The sequence below is a fragment of the Myripristis murdjan genome, chromosome 12 (assembly GCF_902150065.1).
Source record: "Myripristis murdjan chromosome 12, fMyrMur1.1, whole genome shotgun sequence".
NCBI lineage: Eukaryota > Metazoa > Chordata > Actinopteri > Holocentriformes > Holocentridae > Myripristis > Myripristis murdjan.
The window spans coordinates 13,388,329-13,414,075 of record NC_043991.1 but is presented as its reverse complement, the minus strand read 5'-3'; the positions used below and the strand labels follow the sequence as shown (position 1 = coordinate 13,414,075).

The following is a 25,747-nucleotide window of genomic DNA, read 5'->3' as shown; positions in this document are numbered from 1 at the left end:
GCCCTTCGCTGGGTGCTTTGTGGTACCCGACTGCTGCTTTAAACAGCAGCACTGACATGGAAACCCCATTGCAGTTGCAGAACGATTTCTTTCCAGAGCAGCAGTTCCAGCACTGTAAGTACCAGCACTACTGCGGGCGGGAGGATCGGCTCGGCAAGCAGCACGACCAGTGCTGCACCTGCAATAACTGTACCTGTGATGCAAGAAAAAGCCTCGTCTTTCGCGGGACGTCGCCGACCACTGTCGGAACTTTAAGGACACCATCCGAGACGTCTTCGAGGCAAGGCTGTCAGTATAGCGTCTGTGAGTTCACGCCCTCTAGTCATGGTAGTTCATCCAGACACCATCATCATCCTCACCAACAGCAGTGCCACGATCGGCAGCGGGGCAGCCTGGGCAGCAGTCACAAAGAGAGTAACTCCTACAATGAAATAGCCATGAGCAGCTGCAGATACAACGGCGGCGTAATGCGGCCGCTGAGCAACTTGAGCTCGTCCCGCAGAAACATACACGAGTTTGATTCCGAGTCCCAGCCTTTACAGCCCATCTCCACCGCAGATGCGTCGGACACCTTAGTATCCAAGCCTGAGAATAATTCGACCACCCTGATGCCTTACGCATCGGGAGACGGAGGGGGCGGTTGTAGCCACAGTGGCAGTAAATCGGGGAAAAAGAAGAACCAGAACATTGGGGAAAAGCTTGGGCACAGGAGGGCCTTGTTTGAGAAAAGGAAGCGGCTCAGCGACTATGCTTTGATCTTTGGGATGTTTGGGATCGTTGTTATGGTTATAGAGACTGAACTCTCTTGGGGAGCCTATGGAAAGGTGCGTAACTCAACCCCGTGCTGTGCAGTCCCATCCAGATCAGGGTTAATTTAGCAGCATGTGACTGAGTAAAACACAACTCACACTAAAAGTGTTTTTTTAATTCATTGATGATCATTCAGTTTAAGTTACAGGTAGACTACTAAAAGTATGTAGCCCAAGGTAGCAAAGTGTCCCATGCAGTGACATAGTCTTGACACATGCAGGCCCAGGAGGCCCGCTCTTGTCCAGCCATGAAGGGGAACCCCCTTGTAACAGGATATCACGTTTCAGAGGTTACTGAAGCATGCTAAGAAACATGAATATTACATATATATATCTTGATTTTTTTTAAAACATAAGTAACAGTTGATGTACCATAAGCCCATGCATGTCTTTCATGATCTTTGTGTGTTGTTTGGCTATAGTGTTGTTGTTCTTTTCCAGGAGTCCTTGTATTCATTAGCTCTAAAATGCCTGATAAGCCTTTCTACAATCATTCTCCTCGGGCTGATTATCATATACCATGCGAGAGAGATACAGGTAATGTTTGAGCATTTTTTGTTCCTCTTCTTTTAATTCATGTTGATGTTTGTGAAGTGTCAGGGATTGCAGGTTATGACAGCCAACAAAAGTCTGATCACATTTTTAAAAATATTCCCTTTGATGTGCATTGTGTTACATTTCTGGGCACCTGTCAAAATGCACCGCAGGATGTCATGAATTGGTGTGGAGGGTAATAAGGTTAAAGTCTCATGAATAATCACAGGCTGGACAGTGGCGTGCTCTATTGATCCAATGACTTAACCAAAGCAAACTAACTGTGAAAGTAAGCTGCACATTTTTAAATTGCCTTAATTTCCTCCTCAGTGTGTGGCACTCTAATTATGGCAGCAAATGCCTCCTCTGACATGAGAACTTTTGTGCAAATTAAAATTGTTTTAGAGCTTAAGGTGAGCACTCAAGGGAATAATCCTAACTTTATGTAGTGCAGTGCTAAGATTGCATGTATTTATTTGTGCTCATCATTAAGGAAATGCAAAACATCAAGAATAACACAAAATTGCAATTCCATGAATGATGCTAGAGATTTGCTGATTAGTGTTAAGCAAAACTCTTTTTAGGTCAGTGTTAGAGACTGGTCAAGTCTTCATTTTTAACCACATAAATATTTCATTACACATTTTGTTGAGAATTGTTTTTTCAAGAATTCCAGGTTAACTAGATGGATACAGACTGTCAGCTACCCTGAAGTGTTCAAGCACTCAGACAAATTTCTATTTTATGTCTTTGTGTCAGAGCATTGTTGCATTACTCAGACTACTTTCCTCCTGCAATTCAGCATTTATGTCTCCGTTATAGAGCTGCTCAATTAATTGTGCCTCTTTTTGCAAGGTGGACATGTGTTGTATTTTTTTTCTTTGTGTTAGAGTGCTATTCATAATGAAATCAACTTAAGAGGAAATTCATTTGAAAGGAAACACGGCTCGAGCGTTTTTTCCTTGAATGACGCCACGTCTAATCACACTATTGATTTTTCTTGCTTTTAATTCAAACTGCGACTTTCAGATATTGTCAGCTACAGTTGATGAGCACAAAAACCGAAGAGGCTCGCAAACACGCAATATAAACCGATGTGGCAGCTGTTTGCCTCTCCTCTTACTGTGATACCAGTTATTTGTGTCAGTATAAAGTCTAAGTCAGACTCAAGATGTCGAAAATGCCTCTTGTAAAGAGTGAAAAATATGTTGTCATATAGCATTAGGTCCTTATCTTTTTCATTATGAGCAGCATTGGCCACATTCATTAGCCTTTTTGTTATATTTAGTTCTTACAAGTCCCAGAGGAGTATCAGTCATTGAAATAGCTCAAAAGAAAAATGTGTCACCCCCCCTCAGATGGATCTCTGTGAAACATTCTTTGTGATAGAAATACACAGAGGTCACTCCTATATTTTGATGCATAACAAAAGCATTGTCACCTCCTCAGCAGTCTCCTGTAGTTGTTTATAAAGCAGAATGTGTTGTGTAAGCTTGCATGGGAGTATAATATTCATTCTTCTCTCCTCCGTCAGTCTCCAGATCTTTTATTCAAAACTTTATGTGAATTATTCAATGTAAAAACAGCACATTTTCACGTCCTGCTTATACAACTTTTCCATGAGAACAACTAAATCAATTATTTACCAATGTTTTACACAAATTCACTCTTTAACACACCAAAAAACAAGTGTTTAGCGTGTGTTATCACAGATTGTTTCAAATTATACCTTTTGATTCTGCGTGCTAGATACACAGTCGTAGTCCTGTGGATAATAAACCAGTCAGCTGCTTAAGTGGTGAATTCTGCTTCATGCTCTTCACCCGCCTCTCTTTTGGTGCTGAGATTCCACATGGGCACAATCATATCCTAATTAGAATAATACAGCTAGACGCATTAATATGGTGATCATACACAACTTGACACTGAAATTAAATCTGCTGAAATAACACAGCAACCTTGAGTCCTCTGTTTTACACAGCAACACATGGCAGTGTCCTTCATCTCATTACGAAGAAATTGAAATGCTTTTTTTCATGCTCTAAGCAGCATGCACTCACTGAAATCCTGCAGAAAATCTTTGATCCAGACTCCTGCTTTGACAATCACAGCAAGACAGTATCCAAAACCCATTTCACCTCAGATATAGCTGCAAGATAAAGGCATTTCCTCTGATACTGACCAAAAAAACCCAAAAAACAAACAAAAAAAAGACTAGAAAATTAAAAAAAAAAAAAAAAACTAGGAAATGATTCATGTTTTTGCATGCTCCAGCAGTGATTAATGCAACTGCATTCTATTCTCCAGACATCTCCACAATAACGAATTAACAGTTTAACAGTTTATTCTAAACTGAGAAACCCAAATCCTCACATGAAATGCAAAGCATTATCATCTCACCAATATCTATCTATCTATCTATCTATCTATCTATCTATCTATCTATCTATCTATCTATCTATCTATCTATCTATCTATCTATCTAGCACCAGCTTGTTTTAACAAGATGTTTATGTGTTTAATGTAATTTTGTAATTCCTATATTTGCGTAGTTTTGCTTTTTGACTCCAGTTATACTTAAACAAAATACCACATAATGGACTAAAATCTTGCAAAAAAATCTTTGATCCAGACCGCTGCTTTGACAATCACATCAAGACAATATCCGAAACCCATTTCACCTCAGACATATAGCTTCAAGATAAAGGCATTTCCCCCAACACTGACCCAGAAAACATGATTCATGCTTTTGCTCATTCCAGAATTGATTTCTGCAATTGCACTATATTCTCCAGACATCTCTGCAATATTTATTTATTTCTTTGAATTAGCATTTATTCTAAACTTGGAAACCCAAATACTCGGAAGAAACAGAAAACATGATCATCTCAGCACTGCCTTGCTTGGTTACTGTTGGTTGCCTCTACATGTACATGCTGATTGCAAAGTTTTTCCAATTCATAAAGTGTTGCAACGAGTTCCTTGACCCTCCCTTTGGGACAAAGAAGAGGGCTGGTGTTGTCTTATTATTTTATTAGCTAGACTACAGAGTAATGGAGTGCATGGCAATTTCTGCAATTTTGAACTATATTCATTGAAAGCAAGTATCCTACCCTAACTACTAAGTCACTTTAAAGTTCCATTTTCACCTAAGTTGAAACCTTGTGATTAAATTTTCTATTAACTGTGTATATCTACTATTATGTTACTCTGTATACAATGTAATTTTGTGGTTCGGAATCGCTTCTTTACTTTTGTTAATGGTTAATGTTTGTCGTATTTGTGTAGTGCTGTGTCTAAACTGCACTATGTTTTTATCGATGTGGGCACTTTTGCCTCTGCAGTGAAATAGATTATGCATGCACATCCATGTGTACTCACAGGTGCCTGTCAAATGTAGATGCATAAGTCACGATGATGAAATTCCCTGCGCACTTCTAGCCCCTTAAAGCTGATTTACTTGTCAAACTCAACAGAAAAAACTGTGCCCTCTCATTTTTATGGTGGTTTGACAGAGTGCAGATTTCTTCGCCTCAGTTTCTCCCCTCAGAGTAACTAAAAGTTTCCTAGGTCAGGTCAGACCAATGACATGGCCAGCAGTTTCTACAATTAATGTCAATAATGCTGATGTTTCATCCTCCTTTGTATATACTGATGTCATTCAGCGTGGTAAAATGAATGTGATGTGCATGAAGTGTTATAGGCTTGACTCAGACCCTGTGACATCTTTTGTTGACAGCTGGTGATCGGTCAGAGGAATTTTTAGACTTTTTAGTTCAGTTTGCTGTGCTGGCAGGCAGCAGCTTATTGTACAGTTCGAGTGGAGATTGAGAGCTGAGAAGCCATGCTTCCACTCTGACTTTGATTTGTCATTGTCGAAGATATGAGTTAGGAGAAATACTGCAAGCATGTTACTGCCCTCCCTACTCAGACGTTTGATGCGTTCACAACACTCCCGAGCAGACAGTGAGTGACATTTTGAAAGTTTTCTTTTCTCGTCCTCTTACATCAATGATAGTTTGCCGATGGGCATTTGTGTTAAGGCCACTGCTGTGTCGTCGTGCCTTATGATGACGGTTCTGCTGACAGTTCAGTTTTCTGAACTAATGCACAATTCTTTGAGAGCTGTTCTGTCTATGATGAGCGCCTTTTTGACCAAAGTCAGCACTGATGTTTCTTGCTCTCTCAGTATTACAATTTCACAAACTGCAGAAAGGGGAAGATGTGGTAGTTGTAGTATTTCATGGGAAACGGCAAACGCCCAAACTGTGTGGGTGAGTCAAGTCATACCCAAACTTGGCCGTCGTTGTCCACCTGCCCCGGGGTGCTGAGTGCGTGTCAGAGATATGGTGTAACTGCAGGAGATGTTTTGCATTTCTCACAGTGAAATCTGTCCTCCACCTGAGAAGCCAGACGGGAGTCAGATAACCACCACTGGCTGCTGACCTCAATGTTTTCACTGAACTTACAGGCTTTCAAGGGCAGAGACACTCAGCTTCCCGATGAGTTGAGGATTTTAGTGATTATTAATTGATTACATTTACTACCACACACACTGTGCATGAATTCAAACACGCAGCTGATTTTATATCACTGATCTGGATCTCTCAACACCACAACAGGACTCCAAAGCAAGAAAGATTTATTAGGAATTTTACTTTGGCTGGGATAGGCCTTACTTTTGCTTAAATGAGAAAATGCAAATGTCAGGCTTAATTCTGGACGCAAAAGCAATTGGAATCTGCAACAATTTAAGATTTACTCAGCAAAGTGGCCTCTTAGTGGCTCGCTTTGATATCATAAATAAACCATTGCATTAATGTCTAATTGGGCTGAACCTCTCAACCTAATTCACTAATGAGATTGAGCGATTTCATTCTCAGTGACATATGTTCCCATCTCCACATTACACAGATTAAATATTGAGCTGGACTCCATTAGTTATATTGAGCATACTGAAACCAGTAACCAACCCAGCTAGCCTCACAGGTGAGCTTCTCTAGTCTGGCTGGTATAGGACGCCAACGCTCAGAGACCCCGTGTAACAGAACGACCTCAGGACACACTCGCACGCGTCGTCTGGAGGGAAAATGTCAGCACTGTGACACGGGGTCGCCCCGCCACCAGCACAGCTTCCCCATGATGAGCAAGCGGAGTGCACTCTTAATGATTAAATAGTGCTTGCATCCGTCAGACAACAAGCCAACCATCTGAGAGCAAGATTGGCCCTGTTAAGAAATTGTCACCTTGGCTTTCTATTCTTAAAGATCTGTTGAGCATTGTACGGGCTTGGCTTGTTGGAACAAATGTATTGGCATCCCCCCTTACATTGTAAAAGGAACTTCTGTGTGCGGGGCTGTAGGGGGAGTTACATATTTTCATGTCTGTGTTAGGTAAAAGATAATAAAATCATAAAACGTCCTCTGCGAACAAGGTGTTTCCAGTTTAGATGTAGGTTCCTCTGTCATAACTGCTGGTTCTGCCACTATCATGGAATATTTGATGCTCACAGGTAAAGAGCCCTTGAGTATTGTATTTCAGGTCATCCATTACCATAATTGCTTTTGTCCACCAAGTAGGCTTTCCTTACGTAACCGGGGTTTAAATGTTTAATTACATTGTTTTGAGGTAACAAACTTCATAAATGTTTATGACAAGGTGGGGTTGTTTCAAACGTAAGACAAAAGGCTCAGGCTGTGCGCAAATAATAGATGTTTTTGCCTGTTTCAGAGCTTCATTTTAAGTAAGGAACAGAGTGAGTAACAGAGTGGAGTCACAGCTTGTGTTTCCGTGTCTAAATTACACCCCTTTGGAAAGCTTAACAAGGAGAGCTCTGGTTAGAGTTACACACATCTCTGACAGATGTCAGTGTCTTGAAGGAGCTCAGTATCACTCATTTCCCATGCATACCTAACGCGGAAATGTTTGAATGGTCTGCATTGTGACTTTGGGTAAAAGTTTTATTGTAGCTTTGAAATAACCAGCTCGGTTATTTATTTAGGATAGCTGTGTTGGTATGTAGAGTTGTCTCTGCGGGAATATGAGTTATTCATATCAGATGTTGTAGCTTCCATGTGTATCAGTTTGTTGTGGTGATGCAGCATGTATTTGACTGCTGTGTGCCAGTGTGTTGACAGTTGATATTTCTTGTGGCTGACGGTTGGAAACAAGCTGCAATGAGTGTGTAGTGTCAGTGTGTCTGTGAAAATGTTAGCATATGTGACATTTATGCATGATTATGTGTTTATGTTGCGTTTTTCTGTAGGTGTGCATTACTTTCCCTGCCTTTTAGTTGAACATTGTTGAATAAAAAGTTTTCTCTCAGTGAGGGAAATATACTTCTATTTCAGCAGTTCAAGATTTTATATAATATGTCACCACTAAATATACAATCTAGGTCATTGATCCCATTACACTTCCAGGAATGGGACAGTTCTTTTCTCTAATGAGAAATTCCAAATTAAACTAAATGGAGGCTAGTTGGCAGGTTGGCAAATGTGTGACTTGATATATAAATGAGCTTTTTTTTCGCTCTCTCACAAAGAGTTATCTGCATTATTAAAAGTTCTGTGTTTTGACTGATATATTAACATATCTGGCATATTTCAGGCGAGGAATATTTAATTCCCTCTTGTTCTTATCTGCAAGCCAATACAGACCGTTGTGTGTGGGATGGAGACGCCAAATCACATGATTTACAGGGGCAATAAAAGATAACTGATCAGTACATTTTTTTCTTTTGGTGCTATTAAAGGTTAGGCAAACTATTAATAGACATTAATCAATTAATGTGGAGTGGTTTTAGTTAAAATGCAGTCAGGTTTAGCTTTTTCTTCCCCTTTAGAGTGGCTCCTGCAGCCATGGCGAATATAGCCAACCAAGAAACCTCCCTCGTATTTGCTGACAGCAACATTTTGTGAAATATCTACAGGCAGTTGTGACGACCCTTACACAGCCAGAGGACCTTGAGGTGATTGAGTGGATAGAGCAGGAGCTGCTGTGGAAGAATGTCAGCGTTGGTGTAAGAGTGGAGAGACTTAACAAATACATTGGAAGCTAATGTAGCTCAATAGTATTTAACCTGAATTCTGTGCTGGCAAATTTACAGCTTGGTGAGGGGAGGAACACGAGGTCACCTTTTTGGATTTGGATAGCTAATTTACTGACCATAAGCATGATCAGTGATGACTCTGAGTGACACAGGATTGCGGTCATGGGCTCTGCCATTAGTTCAGGGTGGATACACTGAGCAATGAATCCTCAGACTGCTAGATAGCTCTAGATTGGACTGAAAATGAGGAAGCGGGGGATTGGAGGGTGGGGGCTGCACCAGAAGTGACAGGACCAAGTGATGAAGGTATATGGCAGAGGACAGGGTGGAGTGATGAGGGGTTGTGAAATTCGTCCTCACCAAAGTCCCTAATGAAGTGGCCTACCTTCTGGTCAGGCAGTAAGAAGCTATGCTAATGCGGGGGTGGCAGATGTTCTCATCAGTGTAATGCTTTGAAGTTAAAAACGCTTGCCACATGCTGCTAATGTAACACTTTAAAAAATCTGCACTATTTTTTTTTTAAAATTTATTTATTTATTCATTCACAGAGTGGGGAGGCAGACAGTGAGACAGAGTAGGGGGGAGATTTCTGGTAAAGTTCAGGTTCTGGCCACCCAGGGTTACACACGTGTTACATGAAATAAAGAAATGGCCATTGAACCCAAAATTTTTTACTGAAATCTAATGACATAATATGAAATTAAACAAAATGCCGCTGATGAGTTATTGAGGAGGTTAAAAGATTTATTGTAGCTTGTTGTCACCATGATGAAAATCTGCTGTCAAGTTCCCTCCTCCTGCTTCACTGTACCCTTTGCCTTGCAGTTATTTATGGTGGATAACGCAGCTGATGACTGGAGGATAGCCATGACGTACGAGCGCATCTTCTTCATCTGCCTGGAGATCCTAGTGTGCGCCATCCATCCCATCCCAGGGAACTACACCTTCACCTGGACGGCACGCCTGGCCTTCTCCTACGTACCGTCCAAGACAGATGCGGATGTGGACATCATTCTGTCCATCCCCATGTTCCTGCGGCTGTACCTCATCGCTCGTGTCATGCTGCTGCACAGCAAGCTCTTCACAGACGCCTCGTCCCGCAGCATCGGCGCACTCAACAAGATCAACTTCAACACGCGCTTCGTGATGAAGACCCTCATGACCATCTGCCCCGGCACCGTGTTGCTGGTCTTCACTATCTCTCTGTGGATCATCGCTGCGTGGACCGTGAGAGCTTGCGAGAGGTGCTTTGATCTGCCCTTCACCTTGTTGCACTATTCTGCATGAAATATAGATAGAGGTGGAAAATGTATTCATTTCTTAGTTCATTATACATAGTGTGGAGATCCTCTTGACAGGATGATTCACACAAAAACAAATGATAGCCCTGAGGCGATTACCCAGGTAGAAATTTTAGATTCCCAGGATGTTATGAAATGTCCCCTTGACGTAAAGGACGTCGTTTTGTAATGTTCCCACAGCATTACCAGACGGTCACAAGTTCTTCAAAGGGTAGAGTGACGTTATTTGAGGACTGTCAGGGAACATTCAGGAAGTTCTGGGAACATGTAGGGGACCATTACTATAGGATGTTTATAGGATGTTCCTTTTAAGTCATACTACCTTCCCATAATGTTTGCAGAACCTTAATAGACCCAGCCTAGGATGTTATTTTTTGGTCCTTGCATCACCTTCCCAGAACATTTGCAGAACGTCTAGTAAAATTACAGGAGCTTTTGCAAAACATTTAAGAGACCTGACAATTGGCATCTCAAAACATGTTTACACCAACAACATTCATGTCTAATGCAAGACATTCTCATCACTGCAGTTCTTATAAATTCTTCATGTCAGCTCATTTAATATGATGCTTTGTATGAGATTATACTAATTTGCAGTAGGTTTCATAGGTTTATATGCTGATGATGGTCTTTTAAGCTGTGATTTATTCATGACAAGATGGAGGAGGGCATGGGTGGCTGATTTCCATGGTGCATGTATGTTTGGCAAACTGCTGCATGTTTTATTACAGATATCATGACAAGCAGGACATTACCAGCAACTTTCTAGGAGCCATGTGGTTGATCTCAATCACTTTTCTTACCATTGGATATGGGGATATGGTCCCAAACACATACTGTGGGAAAGGAGTCTGCCTCCTGACAGGCATTATGGTGAGAAATGTATATATAATTTTCCTGATTTGAATCTAATTACTGTACTCTCTCCTTTTACAGAAAAAATGCTCATCTATCTGAAAGTATACCTCAAGAGAATGATTTTTTTTTCTCATACGTCTGCCAATATTAAAAATATTGATTACAGAAACCTGGCTCAAAGCCTTATTTTTTGCTAATGCAATTCTTGCTAAGATACATACACACACACACACATCTTTTTTTTTCCGCTGAAGAATATCCGACAAACTCAGATTCTTGCCTGTTCATGTTGCTGTTGTCTGACAGGGTGCCGGCTGCACCGCCTTGGTGGTGGCTGTGGTGGCAAAGAAACTGGAATTAACCAAAGCTGAAAAACATGTCCACAATTTTATGATGGACACCCAGCTAACAAAAAGAGTAAGTAAAGGCTCCATGTGACATTGAATTACCATGAAGACGTTTGACTACCTGCATTCCGGACCATGTGTTTTCTTGTTGTGCGCATTAGGTGAAAAACACAGCTGCGAACGTTCTCAGGGAGACGTGGCTCATCTACAAGAACACCAAACTGGTGAGGAAGATGGACCATGCCAGAGTCAGGAAGCACCAGAGGAAATTTCTCCAAGCCATTCACCAGTAGGTACCGCACTCGTAACCCAGACATTGTGGATGGCGTTGATCTCACGCTTTTTGTCCAGGAGCATGTTCATTTGACACATCAATTCAATCCAAACCTGAAATCTGAATTGTTTGACACCTGTAGCAAACAGATATATTAATGACATTGAAGGATCCTGTATTTAAATCCATGTTTCGCCTGACTCGACTAACTTTACCTTTGAAAATGTGATGTGAAATAATGAGCTGGCCTGGCTTCTCTGTTTGTCCTGCACTAGAAAGAATGGTGACAAATTTACAGATGCATCCACTGATATACTATTTTAGGAAAGGTTCTTAAGCTCCTCAATCATTTATTAGTAAGAAAAAAAAAAAAAGGAAAGGAAAGGAAAGGAAAAAAGGTAAAAGAATTCTCAATTCAATGGGGATGTATTTCATATTTAATTTAATATTTTATCTGTGTAAAATGTCCCTTTGCCTAAGTAAGCAGTGAAAAACTCTGTCTGAGTATCCCTACACTGTGACAGACGTGTTGGAAATGTAAACCTCAGTTTAACTGAAGTACTGAAGAAAATTTTAATTCTCTTGAAATATTCTCAAAAGTTACCCAGCAATGTGATATTGCTCTCTCTCTCTCTCTCTCTCTCTCTCTCTCTCTCTCTCTCTCTCTCTCTCTCTCTCTCTCTCTCTCCCTCTCTCTCTTCCTCTTGCTGTCAGATTGACTCTTGTGTGTCTTTGTGCACTGTAGCTGTGAGTCAGATGTCAGACTGACCTCAGGGCTGACACATCTGGCTTTCTACTTTTCTACTGGCCGGTCAGACACTTACCTGTCAGCTAGTCTTTTAGTGAATCCCCAGGGACCCTCTAGTGGTATCTAACTCCAAAACAGTATCGATTTTAGCTTCACCTCCCTTTTTTCCCCCCTCAACTTACAGTATATACCAGAATCTTTATTATGTGGCTTCTTTTTGCAACTGGCAATCAACTCCTCCCTCATTAAAATAAGTAAACGGATTTACATTCTTATCTCTTTATGATGTAGAGTAAGCCCAGGTAAAAATGTCCCCTATTTGTTCGATTGTTTGTTTGTTTTCTGTGGTTTTATGTATGTAAATGGGTCTGTGTGGTCTCTTTTGTGCAACTTTGATTTGCTCATGAATCTTTTCAGCGTGCATTGTTTGTTTTAAAGACATGGATAGGTTTTATTACAAGGTAGAGATTTTTTTGTCTGCTGCTGCAACCCGCATCCACATCTCTGCTGTGTTAATAGTATTGTGTCACGGTTGCTTTGTCGAATCATTATGTCCTTGCTGGTGTGTTCAGTTGATTTGTGATGGTGATGACAACATTTCATGTCCACCTCCTGTTCTCTAGGACAGCCTAATAATGGAAAATCCCTTGGAGCTAAAGCTAAATCTATGAAGAACCAGATTCAGTAGCAGAAAAAAAAGCCACTTCCAGCTCTGTGTGCAAGGACGGCTACTCAGCATGGTTTCACATCTGCACTTCACACTTTGTTTTTGTTGAGGTTCCCTGTAGTTCACAAGGGAGTGTGTCTGTAGGCTTTATCTTGGAATGATATGAGTAATGTACATAGATCATGCTAGAAACTGCTGAGACGTGTATATGATGTGAAAATGCCTGACAGGGAGGAGAGGGGTCAGGCATCAAGACATCCTTGACCTGACATGAGACAATTGTAAACATCAAGTCATGCATCACCATGTCTCTTTCCTTCAGTCAAAGCTGGATCAGCTGTAATTAGGGTTATGCCAACGTACATTTTTCCAAGGTCGACTAGTTGGCGAGTTGTCCGAACAATTAGTCGACTAGTCTGCCTATATTTTAAATAGGCTGCAGTGTGCTTAGCTTTAAGAATAAGATTCTCAGCTGATTATTAAAAAGCATCAACATTTTATTTCTGCTGATTTTTTTTTTTTTTAGTGTATCTCTTTAGCATCTTTACCTTAAGCATCATCACAAAAGCAAAGATGACCAGGCTGTTGCACACAGTGGTGTGAATGTGATGATGTCACACAAATTCAGCAAATGTAATTGGGTGATCTATATGCTATGAATTGATCTTGATCTAAAAAAAAAAAAAAAAAACAGTGTCCAGATCCATTCCAAATATTACTGGCTGATTTTACCATGTGAATTTCAGTGTTTTTGTTTTTTTTTTTTTGTTTTTTTAAGAGACAAAGTTAGAGTACTCAGTCAGCTTAGTTGAATAGTCAGCTGTTGTCCGTCTAGTTGATTATTCTGGCTCATCCCTAACTGTAATATAAGCAGTCAGATGACCTGAAAAAACTTGCTTGGGAACCCTCATCAGCTAAAACACTGGACAAGAGGTGAGAAAAGTGCAACATTCATCAAATGAGGTCAGACGTCTCTGCTTTAAGGCTTTGTCTGTGTTAGGCGATGTGTAAAAGGGACAGCTGCTTTTTTTTTTTTTTTTTTTTTTTTTTTTTTACTGGCGTTAACATGAAGGTTTTGGCTTGACTTAACATATTTCTGATAAACCAGAGCTAGCGTGGACTGGGGGGGGATTAGACTAGGAAAGCAATCAAAGCTCTGGTGCCTAGAAATAGTCCAGAAATACCGAGGTTACACACTGGTCACAGGAAGAAGGAAGTCATTTCTGCTGCTGTTCAGCGTTGAGGTTACAGAGATGAGGGTTACAGCAGCCAGACTTGAGCATACAGATTTTTACCATCTGAATATGTTTATCTGATGTTGTAATAATTCATTTGTCTACTTCATGTTTCCTTTTTTCCTGTTTGTGTCGACACAATGCAATAGAGCTCGAAAGTAAGTCTTCGCCTCACATGTAGATACAGATTTTTTTGTGTGCATGCAAACGACAGCTTGTCTTTGAACCCAATAATGTGACTAAAAATTACACTCCCTCATTTGATAAGTGAAATTCATAGCCCTCAAATGTGGCAATAATTCAATTGTTTTTTGACACAATTATAACGTCAAGATTATTTCATTTTATCTACTATAGATATCTTTATAAGGATAGTTTTCACACCTGATAAGCATGCCAATTTGATAAAATGCACAACAGTAATTACAGTTACATTTTACCATCCATTCTTCAACACTTAACATTTACCACAAACACCTTTTTCCACTTTATTAATGAGTAGACACAATGCTGCACATTGTAAACACTCTCGTAGATGTTTCAGAAGTGAATTTCAATTATCAGTGACGGAGGGTGTTTTTCTTTCCATTTTTGCATGGATGTGGTGGAAATTTGATCTTTAATCAGAAAGCCACTGATTAAACTCTAACAACTGTGCTTTCACGTACCGAAGGATGACGACTAGAGCTCTACAGGAGATACCTGCAGTAGCACAAGTACATATCGGATCTCTCAAGTCATGCCACTGGCCAGCCATGCTCATGCGGATCAGGGCTCAGGGTCATCTTTCGGCTTGTGGAACCACCGTTACGCCTGTTACTACATTTGCAGCCACATTCCCTCCATTTCTCTCTTGGATGACATAGTAGCAAACACACTGGTCCAGCGTCATCACATCTGGCAGCTGGCACAATGCACAAGGACATATGGCTGTCATACATCTCTGCACCAAGAGGGTCATGCAGAATTAGCTGCACTGGAAGCTCCATAGCTTATTTGGATGGTGCAATTATCCACGCCACGGGCATGACGTTGCATGTATGCAACCAGATGTGTTACAATATGTTTTTTAGGGCATGATAACTGTTTTGCCAAGAGTAGGACAAGTGCCTCCATATAATTTGACCATCCCCTTGGGGCCGCTGTCTCTTGGGACTGCTGTCAGGTTGAAAGCAGGAAGCATAGCGAGAAGCAGGACAGGCAGAGTGTGCTTGTTAGCTTAGAGCTTAGCGGATGGCAGAAACAGGAATGTGACCTGAGGGGAAGGTCAGGGTAAGCCTCCGGGAGCCCAGCTGATTGTGGCCGGGAGGCTGAAACTGTGACGGACGCTGTAAGGCTTATTCTCCTCTCAGCTCAAATCCCAGTAGTCAGGGACAGCGAGAGCGGATGAGACAAGCCGCCAAATGCTCACCGTGTCCGATACGCTAAAGAGAAATTAGTCTCTCTAAAATGAGGTAAACAGGGGTCATGACAAAGAAAGCAACCTGGGAAAAAAATATCGCACAGCACTATTGAGATTGCCTTAACAGATTCAAAGGGTTTTGAAGAGCTTAGCATAGCTGTTTTTTCCCTGATGAATAGCAGAGCAGATTTAGAGTGCCCATTGAGAAGGAGAACTTCCTAGGAATAATGATTCACAAAGGGAAAGGGGACACATAGAAGATAAAAGAGACGGCAAGTATACGCCTTCCCGTCCTGACCTCGAGCTGCCCCGTTCTTCAACCCCATGTGACAGCTATTGGTCATCCAACTGTGAAATGCAGAACTCTAACAGGTCTTACATCAACTGCAAAATCATTAAACATTGACTATCTATTATCTGTCATCATTTCAGATAGACTCTGCCTCTTTTTCTTTCATTTCACTCAACTACTTGAATAATAAAAGTGCTACTTTGCAATAGTATTCTCTACTTCTCATTAGAAATCTGCTCTGTATGAAGCATTTTGCTCCTCGATTTGTCAGGACATCTTTCTTTGCCTGTAGTTTCTTTTAGTGACTCCTGTGGCACCCTCTGTTGGTCTAACCTGTCATTTTCGCTCCACATCTGCCTGTCCTCAGGAAAACTAAAAATGAGCCCGCATTGCATGAGAATGGGTGCATCTCAACTAATTAGCGGAGTCCCTAAGGGTCCCTTAATCCCTTTTTGATCTTCACTACTTTATGCCTCAGATGAACACAATGTAATAATCACCTTTCATTCAAAGAGAATTCATGTCCCAGTTAGTTTTAGAGCAGTTATTTTTGTTTCTTTGTTTATCAAATCCTAGAAAGCTACCAGAGTTACGTCCTTGAGACCCTCAGCTTGCTCTGCGCCCTGTCTCGAGTGTAATTTAGCATGTGTGGGTGAAAAAAAAAAGCACAGTAATGTCTTGAAACCTCTAGTGTGGTCCAGACTCCACAATACTGCACAGTTGCTGTTTCCAACCCCCTGAGAGTGTGAGTGAAAACACTGGCTTTAGACGCCTAATTAAACAGGAGATGTGAATTATTTAAGCCTGGCGTGGATGGATTAGGTGCGTTATTCTGTGAAGACAAGAAACAGGATGTTTGGTTGATTAAAAGTGGTGCACATTGTAAGTTTCTTTACCCCATAAATAAATGTCATTGGGGGGAAAAATGTCATTTACAATTTTATTTTACCAGAAATGTGTTGTTACCCATTTGTGATCTAATATTAACATACCATGTTTTGATGTGGCAAAGACCTTAAAATTCCTTTCAATTTTAATGTCATGAAATTTTAATGTTTTGCAAATTTTGATGTCTCAAGAGGAAAGGAATCCACGTCTGTGCAGCTAAGGGGTTTCAAAAAGGTTATAGAGAAAACTTTTATCTTTGGTACCTGTGATTTTTTTCAGTGGCTAAATAATTCATAAAGTTGAGCAGAGAATTATTAGTTCAACCCAGAAGAGACGTGTACACTTTAAGTGGACTTTTTTGAATATTATGTGCAATTTCATATGTGAAGTAACAAGGATTTGACAAATATTGTTTACACTGCATAGGTTCTTTGATATGATCCTGTGCAGTTCCTCTGCGTTCCTTTAGAAGGTTTGTATGTCTTGGTCAAATAGGATGTAGAGTTGGTCTCATTCTCCTCTTTAGCAGCCCCCCTCCCCGTGATCTCCTTTTCACTTGCATGCAGCTCAACCAAACAGACTGACCCTTGCAATCCCTGCATTTTCTACACACATCCTGTGCATGTCCTGGGAGTGTTCTCCATGTGTATGCCTTGTGTGTGCACAAATTTATTGATCAATTCTGATAGCGTTATTTATTGGGTTCTGAATGGTCTTGTGTTCAGATTGAGAAGTGTTAAAATGGAGCAACGCAAGCTGAATGACCAAGCAAACTCACTAGTGGACCTTGCTAAGGTAAGCTAGACTAACAGTTTCCTGCTGCATTGTACATTAGGATAGACTGTCCTGAAAACTTTCTTTCATTTGTGTGACTGAGTTAAATGCATGCTAGTTCACTCGCTGAATTAGTTGTGTTTTCTATAATCAAAGTCTACAGGTGTCAAATAAACAGACAGGCTTCTCACATGGTGGTAAAAAAAAATGTGTGATAATACTTGTTATCCACCCACTGACCTGAAATTTTCATCTGTTGGGATTGTTACAACTACCTCATTTTGTTTTACAGTGTGAATCATATTTTCCAGGACATGGTTTCCCTCAAAATTTCTGAGGGACAGTGAGAGGAAAACCTTTTTAGTATGCAAAAAAAAAACCCAATCCTGTTTTTCACCAAATGTTTTCTTTGATGTTTGTCTCCAGATGCACTAAACAGAAGTTGACAAACCGTAGGGAAAGACCAGGCAGAGTGCCAGCCTGACACAGCAGAAACAGAGTAACCTGGGAGGGGAGACACACTGTGATCTGATGATTCAGCCAGACGTAAAGACAGAGAAAAATAGCAGAGAAAGGCACAGTGCTTTGACATTCAGAAGTCCACCACAGTCAAATTAGCCTCAGGCCCACATGCCATGAAAGGTATTAGTTAATACTGCCCAATCACCTTATGCTGTAAAACAGCAGCAAGAGGGGGGATGTGACATTGGATAAGATGGCTCTCAGCCAGAGCCACATGGCTGGCCCTTTAATCATTGTCGTAAGAGTTTCTTGCCATAAGAGGGCAGTATAGAATTAATCATCTCTTTATGCTCCCAGTGGATCGATGGTGTCTAAAATATCATTGGAATATCACTGGCAGCTGCACAGAAGCTGCAGAGCATCGTGAAATTCCTCAGATCGCAATGCATCCCCTTAACTCTGGAATTTGACATCAATATCATGGTGCAGTATATGTGCACTCTAGATGAAATCATGTGGGGCTGAACATTTTTTTCCCCCACAGCATTTCTCTTCATGTCTGCCAGTGAGACTGAATTAATAATGCACTTTAAAATTGCTCACTCAAGTTGTTGTTCAGAACAATCTTTACTGCTCTCCCTCTCTTTCTCTCTCTCATTTACGTGCCTAGAAATGGCTTGGTAGTCTCAGTGTGTGGCTCTCTGTGAGTCAATAATGTGCTCGTATACTCTTGCATCAGCATTTTCATCCACTACGTATGACAAGTGCTCCCTCATGGTTTACTACCTGAAAAAAACTCTCTCCTAAGTCTGCAATATGTTATGCCCTGACACTGTAATATGTTCCTGTTTTACTTTATGGTTTGCAGATGCCCAGACTTGAATTAGCTGAGCTGTATGCCTGGTTTCAGTCAGTTTCTTAGTGATACAAAGAATTGCACGCTATTTTAAAGTCCCCCTCCAGTCATTCACTAAGCCTCTGAAAAATAATCTCTGTTTATCAGCATTGCATATTTAGAAGTTTTCTTTTTCCATGAAAAACCATCCCTAAATGTAACTCTAAACCTTGCCCACATTAAAAATGCCCAGATCTGTGAATATGCAAATAGTCCCCATCCAGCCCCTTGCCTGCTGGCACACCGACTCTTAAGTAATCAACACTCATGAACATTGTGCCATATTTGATCTGACATGAAATTAAATTTCCCGGAATATACTAGTTACGCTAATAATATAAAATTGTTCATATGAAGCAGACATTTCAAGTTGATGGTGTTGATTGTTTGACAGATGACAGACTTTGCACAGATACAAATCAGTATAGTCAAATAGGGGATATAAACATGAGAAAAACATATTTTTTAGTGGAGGCGGTCTTAACAGCCGTGGTCATAGCTGACAGAATCAGTTTCTTCATATATTATCTGCTAATTGCATTCATACTTTCAAGAAAAATGTAACAGCTCAAACAATCTAGGATTAGATTAGTGTTTATGTAAGCAACACAAAACAGCAAAACCCCCGACTGCCCTCTCTGTTGTTGTTTGAATTGTGTCAGTGCTACTTTAGATCCTCAGTGGATCACTGTGATTCACATAAACAACCTATCCCATTATTCCTGCCTCAGATCAGAAGAGAACAAGGTAAGTGATGGATGGCATTGCCCCCAGGCTGCCAGGGATTTCCCCTCTACTGAATAATGCCTCACCAAACGCCCCACCAGCAGCCTCACTCCTTCTCCCAATCTGAATCTGACATACATCTCTTGCACAATGTCATACAATGTGTTGTCGGCAGTTTCTGAAGAATGAATCTGGGAAATCAAAGGGCAGGCAGTCAGCAACCGAGCTCTGAGAGGTTTATTAACACAAGGTAGATACATCAACAGAGGGAAAAAAAAACAATATGCCCTGTCAGCTTCTCTGCCTCACAAAGGTCAAAGGGCTCGTTGAGTCAGGTTGAGTCAGGAGTGTGTGTGTGTGTGTGTGTGTGTGTACATAGAGACAGACGGATAGATATACGTACACATACATAAATACATTGGTCTTGTGGGACATTATGGGAAAAGCTCTCTCATTTGTCTGTACCATGGTTACGCCCTGGCCATCCTGGTCCATCTCTGACAGAAAATACACCCGTCCTCATGGCTGTAATTATTTAGCATAATAACCACTGACATACTCAGGTCACGACTTTACCTGATGTCTCTCTGACTCTTAGTGTATAATTTATTATACTGCTTGTGACCTCTGTTCCTCTAACAGTGGAGGAAAATGGGACAGTCAATATTAGATTGCAGCCAGCAGAGTGGATAATATTGACTTGAGACTAGGAAATTGTCCATGATGCTTTGAGCTACAAAACCGACTTTAAAAATATCAGCCATGTTGATAAGTGACTCTTTTTTCAGACATTTTTGCTGTGTTGTTCACTGTATAGATCACTTTGTATTAGATGCTGAGATAAAGTCAATTTATGTCCGATGATAACATATGCTACTGGTTGTTCTATTAATATGAATTTGTTTTGATTTGTTGTTATTTATAGTAGGTCTGCTGTCTGAACAGATTGTGTTGAGGAAGCAAATCACTGTGAAGGACACTCATAAACTTGCCTTTTTTACTCCTTTTTTCCCAAAACTAGCTACAAATGGTCTGACAGTTTTAACTACACATCCATTGAAGTATTGAAGGAGCCAGTGGTTTTTTTATGTATCTTTAATCCTGTGTCATAATATCCTTAGATCCTCTATCGAAAATAACTCAAATAGGGAAACGATAATGCTGAGTATGTTTCTTCTCCCCTGTTCCAGACTCAGAACATCATGTATGACATGATATCAGACTTGAATGAGAGAGGAGAGGACATGGAGAAGAGGATTGCCCTCTTGGAGACCAAGCTGGAAACTCTGCTGGGCAACTTGCAGGCCCTGCCGGGACTCATCAGCCAGGTCATCAGCCAGCAGCACAGGGACTTCCTGGAGGTGCAGCTCCAGCCTTATGACAAACACAGCCCTGAGCGCTCCCAGTCGGTGTCCCGACGAAGGTCTTCCTCCACAGCACCACCAACCTCCTCCGAGAGCAGCTAGAGTCCAAGGGGAATGCCTCCACTGAAGACTTTTGCCATCATATGGCCAAGTTGCATTTATCGTAAAGCCTTATGGTTTCAATAAGTATTATCCAAATTCTGATGACAGAATCCAAGATACCGGGGACAATGCATTTTAATGGATAACTTCATGCTGTTATTTGTTTTTTATTACCTCAAAAGATGTTGTTATCCTTGCTCTGGTGACATGACCATAAATAATGGCGCTTCCCTCAGTAAAAACTAAAAGGCCTATCGATGGGGCTATGATAAGAACTCTACTCCATCTCTATGCAGAGGTAGCCAGTTTTAGGTGGCAAGGTTACCAAGTGTGAAACTATTGCACTAAAATAGTGCTTCTCACAGACTTTGTGCTTCTGCTGGCTTGATTCAGATGTCGTGTTCCTCAAAGCAAACTGAGAAACCAAGAAACCTGTCAGTCAGGGAGTGTGACAGCTATATTGAGGAAAAGTGCTGTGTTTGATGGACTCAAGTGAACTGACAACAGAAGGCAGAGGAAAATCGCTCCTACACACTGTCACTCAGCGATCAATTATAAAGCTTGAAATGAGGAAAAAAAAGCATATATCTTTTAGGTTAGAAACAGCATCAACTATAGTGGTTTTCTTTTGCAGAGTGCCCCTGTAGAATGACTATTTTTGGGGCGACATTGCAAATAATTTAATCCTCTAGTCAAAATGAATGCATCGAAATCTGTACTTGCACTTACTTTTTAATCAATGCACTTCAATGCTGACTGACGTATGATATAAAGATGCGTTGCTCATTAAAAGAAGAACATTTGAGATGTTTGGGCATGGGTTTATTATTGTCAGTTCTCAAGGTGTGGCTAGTGTTGGTGAATCAGTCCTCTTGCTGATTTCCAAAAGGAAGCGTTGACTTACCTCTACAGGTCCACAGAAACTTATTCAGTGATCATCAACACAGCAAAGTCCCCATTCTTTCACTGTGTCTTACCTCCCGTCCTGCTTTCCTGTGCCATTTATGCTTACTGTCACTCCAGCCGGGCAACAATAGACAAATACTGAACAACTCACTGACACCATATCTACCTTTTAAAAAGAAAATGACTATTTTTATATTTAGATGAGGACAAGCACACCTCCTGCAACTAAGCAAGCAGTAACGGGGAGATACAAATAGACAGATTCAGCATATCTAGCATATGGTTTAACATTTCCCGGACTGGGGTTAAGATCCATGATCAAGTCCTCTATTAACTTCGTCTCTATAAATTAAACACATTCCAATCTGACCGGTGCAGAATACTTCATATTGCAATTATTATTGACATCAAATGCATTGGATGACATTGCTGGTTGAAAATTTGAGGAAATTTGAGGAAATTCCTCATTTGAAAATTTAAAGCAGAGTTGTGCTGAATAGCAGTTACTGAAAAACAAATATGCTGAATCTACAGGTAGTGTGTGGCCTTCATTTGAATTTGCAGATTAATGGTGAAAATGGAGAAAAAAAGGGACAAAAAAAAAACTAAATAAATTAAATATCGAAGTAAATATCTCAAATCCTCCTGCATCACACATCATCCCCATGTGAATGGAATAAAGTGTACAGTGTGAGATTAATATACTGATGGCATAAATATCCACCATATGCACATTAATTGTTGATTCCCCTTTGCAAGGTACATAGGGCATATGAACCCAGCTGCCCTGACCATGTACAACGAGCCAACCAAATAACCAACCAACCAGTCAATCAGAAGGTCACTAGCATCAAAAATTATGGATGTTTGATCCAGAAATTTCAGCAACATAGAAACCAATGAGAACTGTATGCGAAAAAAAAAAAAAATTAAACAATAAAACTATACTATTTGACAGGCCTGCGTCCTTTTTTGTTGTGTGCCAGAATATGTTTGCTATCGAAAAGGGTCAGGATGTAGTTATTTATTTTGCGGTCTCTCTCTCTTTTGCATTTGGGTGTACTCTTGCGTCCCTGTGTCTCTCTGCTTACATAAGAGCAAAAATGAAATCTTCATCAGCATATTTAAAAAAAAAAAAAAAAAAAAAAAGTGTGGCCAGGTGTTGGGCAGTCTCACTCAGCCTGCACATCATGTAAAATGCACCCAAGAGATTTTCTTGTAGTCAAACTGTCTTAGATGGACTTACCATGCAGAGAGCCATATGCACAGATAATAGTACTAGCCAAATCATCAGTTTCACAACATTTAAACTGAGTGCACATATAAAGTTTAATAAAAACAAAATATGAAGACACTTTTAGATGTGTGTGGTTCAGGATGCTGCATGGCAATTGTCCATTACTGTCATTTTTTAAGTGAATTGTGCACAGGTCTTTCACCATGCAGCTACTATAGTCACTGTGAATGGGACCAGCTTCACCAGGATAACCAAGGGCTGCACAATACTGCACACTAATGGTAAAAACTGGTATTGCAATATCTTTTTTTTTTTTTTTTTTTTCCTGTGAAATGTAGGATATTGGAACATGGAAAAAAATATACAGGAAATTACACCAGATGCAGTGTGTTACTCATGTACAGATATACATTTTGTAATCATTATCTTCATCATTTGGATACTTCAGATCTTTTTCCTACTCTAACAAAATAAAACCCACCTGAACCACACTTGGCTCAGCACTCCGCCATCCCTCCATAAATCAGCATCCACTTTGGTTTCACTGATGTGACTCTGACACCGGCATGGTGGAGAGAGAACAGGTGGAGAGGCATTTGGGGAAAACAGCATATGTCTCTTAGTAAAGTAAACTTAAACAAAATGGACGTATGTGTCTTACATGAGGTATTTACATGTAATCTACCATTTCTAACAATGTTCAAATGTATACTTGGGCAGCATTGTCGCCTCAAAGCAAGAAGGTCCTGGGTTCAAAGGGCCATTGTGTGTGGAGTTTGCATGTTTTCCTGCCATCAGAAAGGTATAGTCTCCTGCCTTGCCTTGAGTTGAGATGTGGGCCTGTACTCCCCACTGCTCCTAATAAGTAGGATGGGTCAAATACAGTGGGTGGATTTCTGTACGGGGATTAATAAAGGAAAACTTTACTTCATCTGCGTGGTGGAAGATAAACAGGCCTCTTGGTGCAGCTGAGGATGGCAAAACTCTTGAACACAAGCAACAAAGTGATTTATCTGTACTCAGCAGAGAACATAGAGAGCTGATTGCTGTGCATGAGGACCCAAGCAGGATGGGACCCAAGTCGGGGCATTTTCTGGCAAAAATTTTGGAGTTCGGGTTGGGTTTGTTCATGTCAGCTACATTGTGTAATGTGTGTGTGTTAAAACAATCTAAAACAATGCCTTTGACTGTCATTTATAAGGTGTTCACTCATGTGTACTCAACATAAACAGGCAAGCTGTAACCATGGTTATGATAATTGCTGACAGGGTAACACAAACTCAGTGCTTCAGCCTCCACACTGTGTCAGGCTCAGGTGGGGTTCAGACACAAAAAACAGACTGCCTGTCGGGTTCTGGTCAGGGTTGGTTACCTTTATCTTGGACTGGGATAGGGTTCAGACAGAAATACCCATCCTGAGCCGCACTCCACTGTGCATGCAGAGTCTTTATGCCCTAGCAACAAACTCTGTGTATCCAACACCCCTTACATCAGACTAAATTATGCTACATCAGTTAGACTTTTCTTGTCAATTAGCTATATATCGTGCCAATTTTTTTAATATCCTAGAAGGGCATGGGATTTTTTTTACATTATGGGTGGTTATTCTGGGTTATTGGTTAAGAGACGATACACTCGATATCTCACATTTTCCCCATCTTTTGGTAATAAGGTGAGTTTTCGAGAGAAAAGGCACTGGCCCACGTCTGTGACTTATCTGCCACAACCCGGAAGAACAACACGTTAACAGTTCCAAGTTAATGTGAAACCATGTGGCAGCCCCTGATGCCCAGGATGGGGTGGCAGGCGCTCTCTGACTTTGTCCAGCCTCATGCAATCACCTCATCCCTTAAGTCTTTTTGTGTTGCAGCAAACTGGGGCCCTAAGTCATGCCGGATAAGCTACATGTGTTGTCAGTAGTTGCTATGGGATTGTTAGGAAGGGGTTAAATTGGGCTTAAAGGTTTAAGTTCAGTTAAGGTCTAAAAGAGATTAAAATCCTACTCTAAAAGGGTCAGGGTCAGGGTTTGGGCCAAAAAATTGTGGCTTAAGCAAAACATAAATTGACGGGTCTAACAGGGAAAATCAAACAATGGTGTTTTGTAAATCACCTTTGCATGCATGTAAGTTAGTTTTAGTGGTTACTGGCTTGTTTTGCTTCTTTGGTTTTGCGTTGCTCATATCTTATACTTTCAGTTTTGAGAACCATTTCATCAGTAGTCTCATATCACCACGTTTCGCTCATTTACACACTAGACACGCTCATCTGTGGTGGCCAGCTGGGGTGATCAAATCCCAGCTAATGCTCCATGCCCAACTAATTTTGTTGCCAGTAACTTGCTATTTTGTGATGCATTTTGCAGATGGTGGAGGTCTTTCAGGTACCTCCTTTGTATATAAATTGCCTGCAGAGTTGCTATTGTTAAATATACTCAGTAGCCACTTTATCAGGTCCACCTGTACAATCCAATGCAGTTCAATGCAACAGCTCTGCCATTAAGTCTACCTTTTAAGAAAGTTTATAATGTTCCGTTTTTGTTGACATTGTGGAGAATGTGTAAATTTAATTATATGTTTATTGTAGAGCTTGTAATTTTAAAACGGGATAGATAGATAGATAGATAGATAGATAGACAGACAGATAGATAGATAGATAGATAGATAGATAGATAGATAGATAGATAGATAGATAGATAGATAGATAGATAGATAGATAGACTGGACCATATGTTTTGCACCTGCACTGTGTATTTGGCTGCTAAAGACTGAAAAAAAAGTAAAGAAAAGAAAAGAAAAAAGCTGGCTGCTGCTCTAAGGGCGGGCAACGATAACTTTTTCTTTAAATCAACGACGCATGTGTTCTCGCGAGATTTACC

At 40.6% G+C, this 25,747-nt stretch overlaps 1 protein-coding gene across 2 annotated transcripts; it reads left to right on the top strand.

Annotated features, from left to right (window-relative positions):
- Positions 1 to 56: 56 nt before the first annotated feature.
- On the top strand, positions 57 to 21,478 carry kcnn2 (potassium calcium-activated channel subfamily N member 2). 2 transcript variants are annotated; one of them, XM_030065901.1, is made up of 9 exons: positions 57 to 824; positions 1,251 to 1,346; positions 9,220 to 9,638; positions 10,427 to 10,568; positions 10,860 to 10,970; positions 11,062 to 11,189; positions 13,974 to 13,982; positions 17,132 to 17,201; positions 20,454 to 21,478. In XM_030065901.1, exons 1-9 carry the CDS (start codon positions 57 to 59, stop codon positions 20,727 to 20,729), a joined length of 2,019 nt encoding a protein of 672 aa, XP_029921761.1. In that variant the 3' UTR covers positions 20,730 to 21,478. The 2 variants fall into 2 exon arrangements, with proteins under 2 accessions (XP_029921761.1, XP_029921760.1); XM_030065900.1 differs by having other exon boundaries at positions 17,096 to 17,201.
- The last annotated feature ends 4,269 nt before the right edge of the window (positions 21,479 to 25,747 follow it).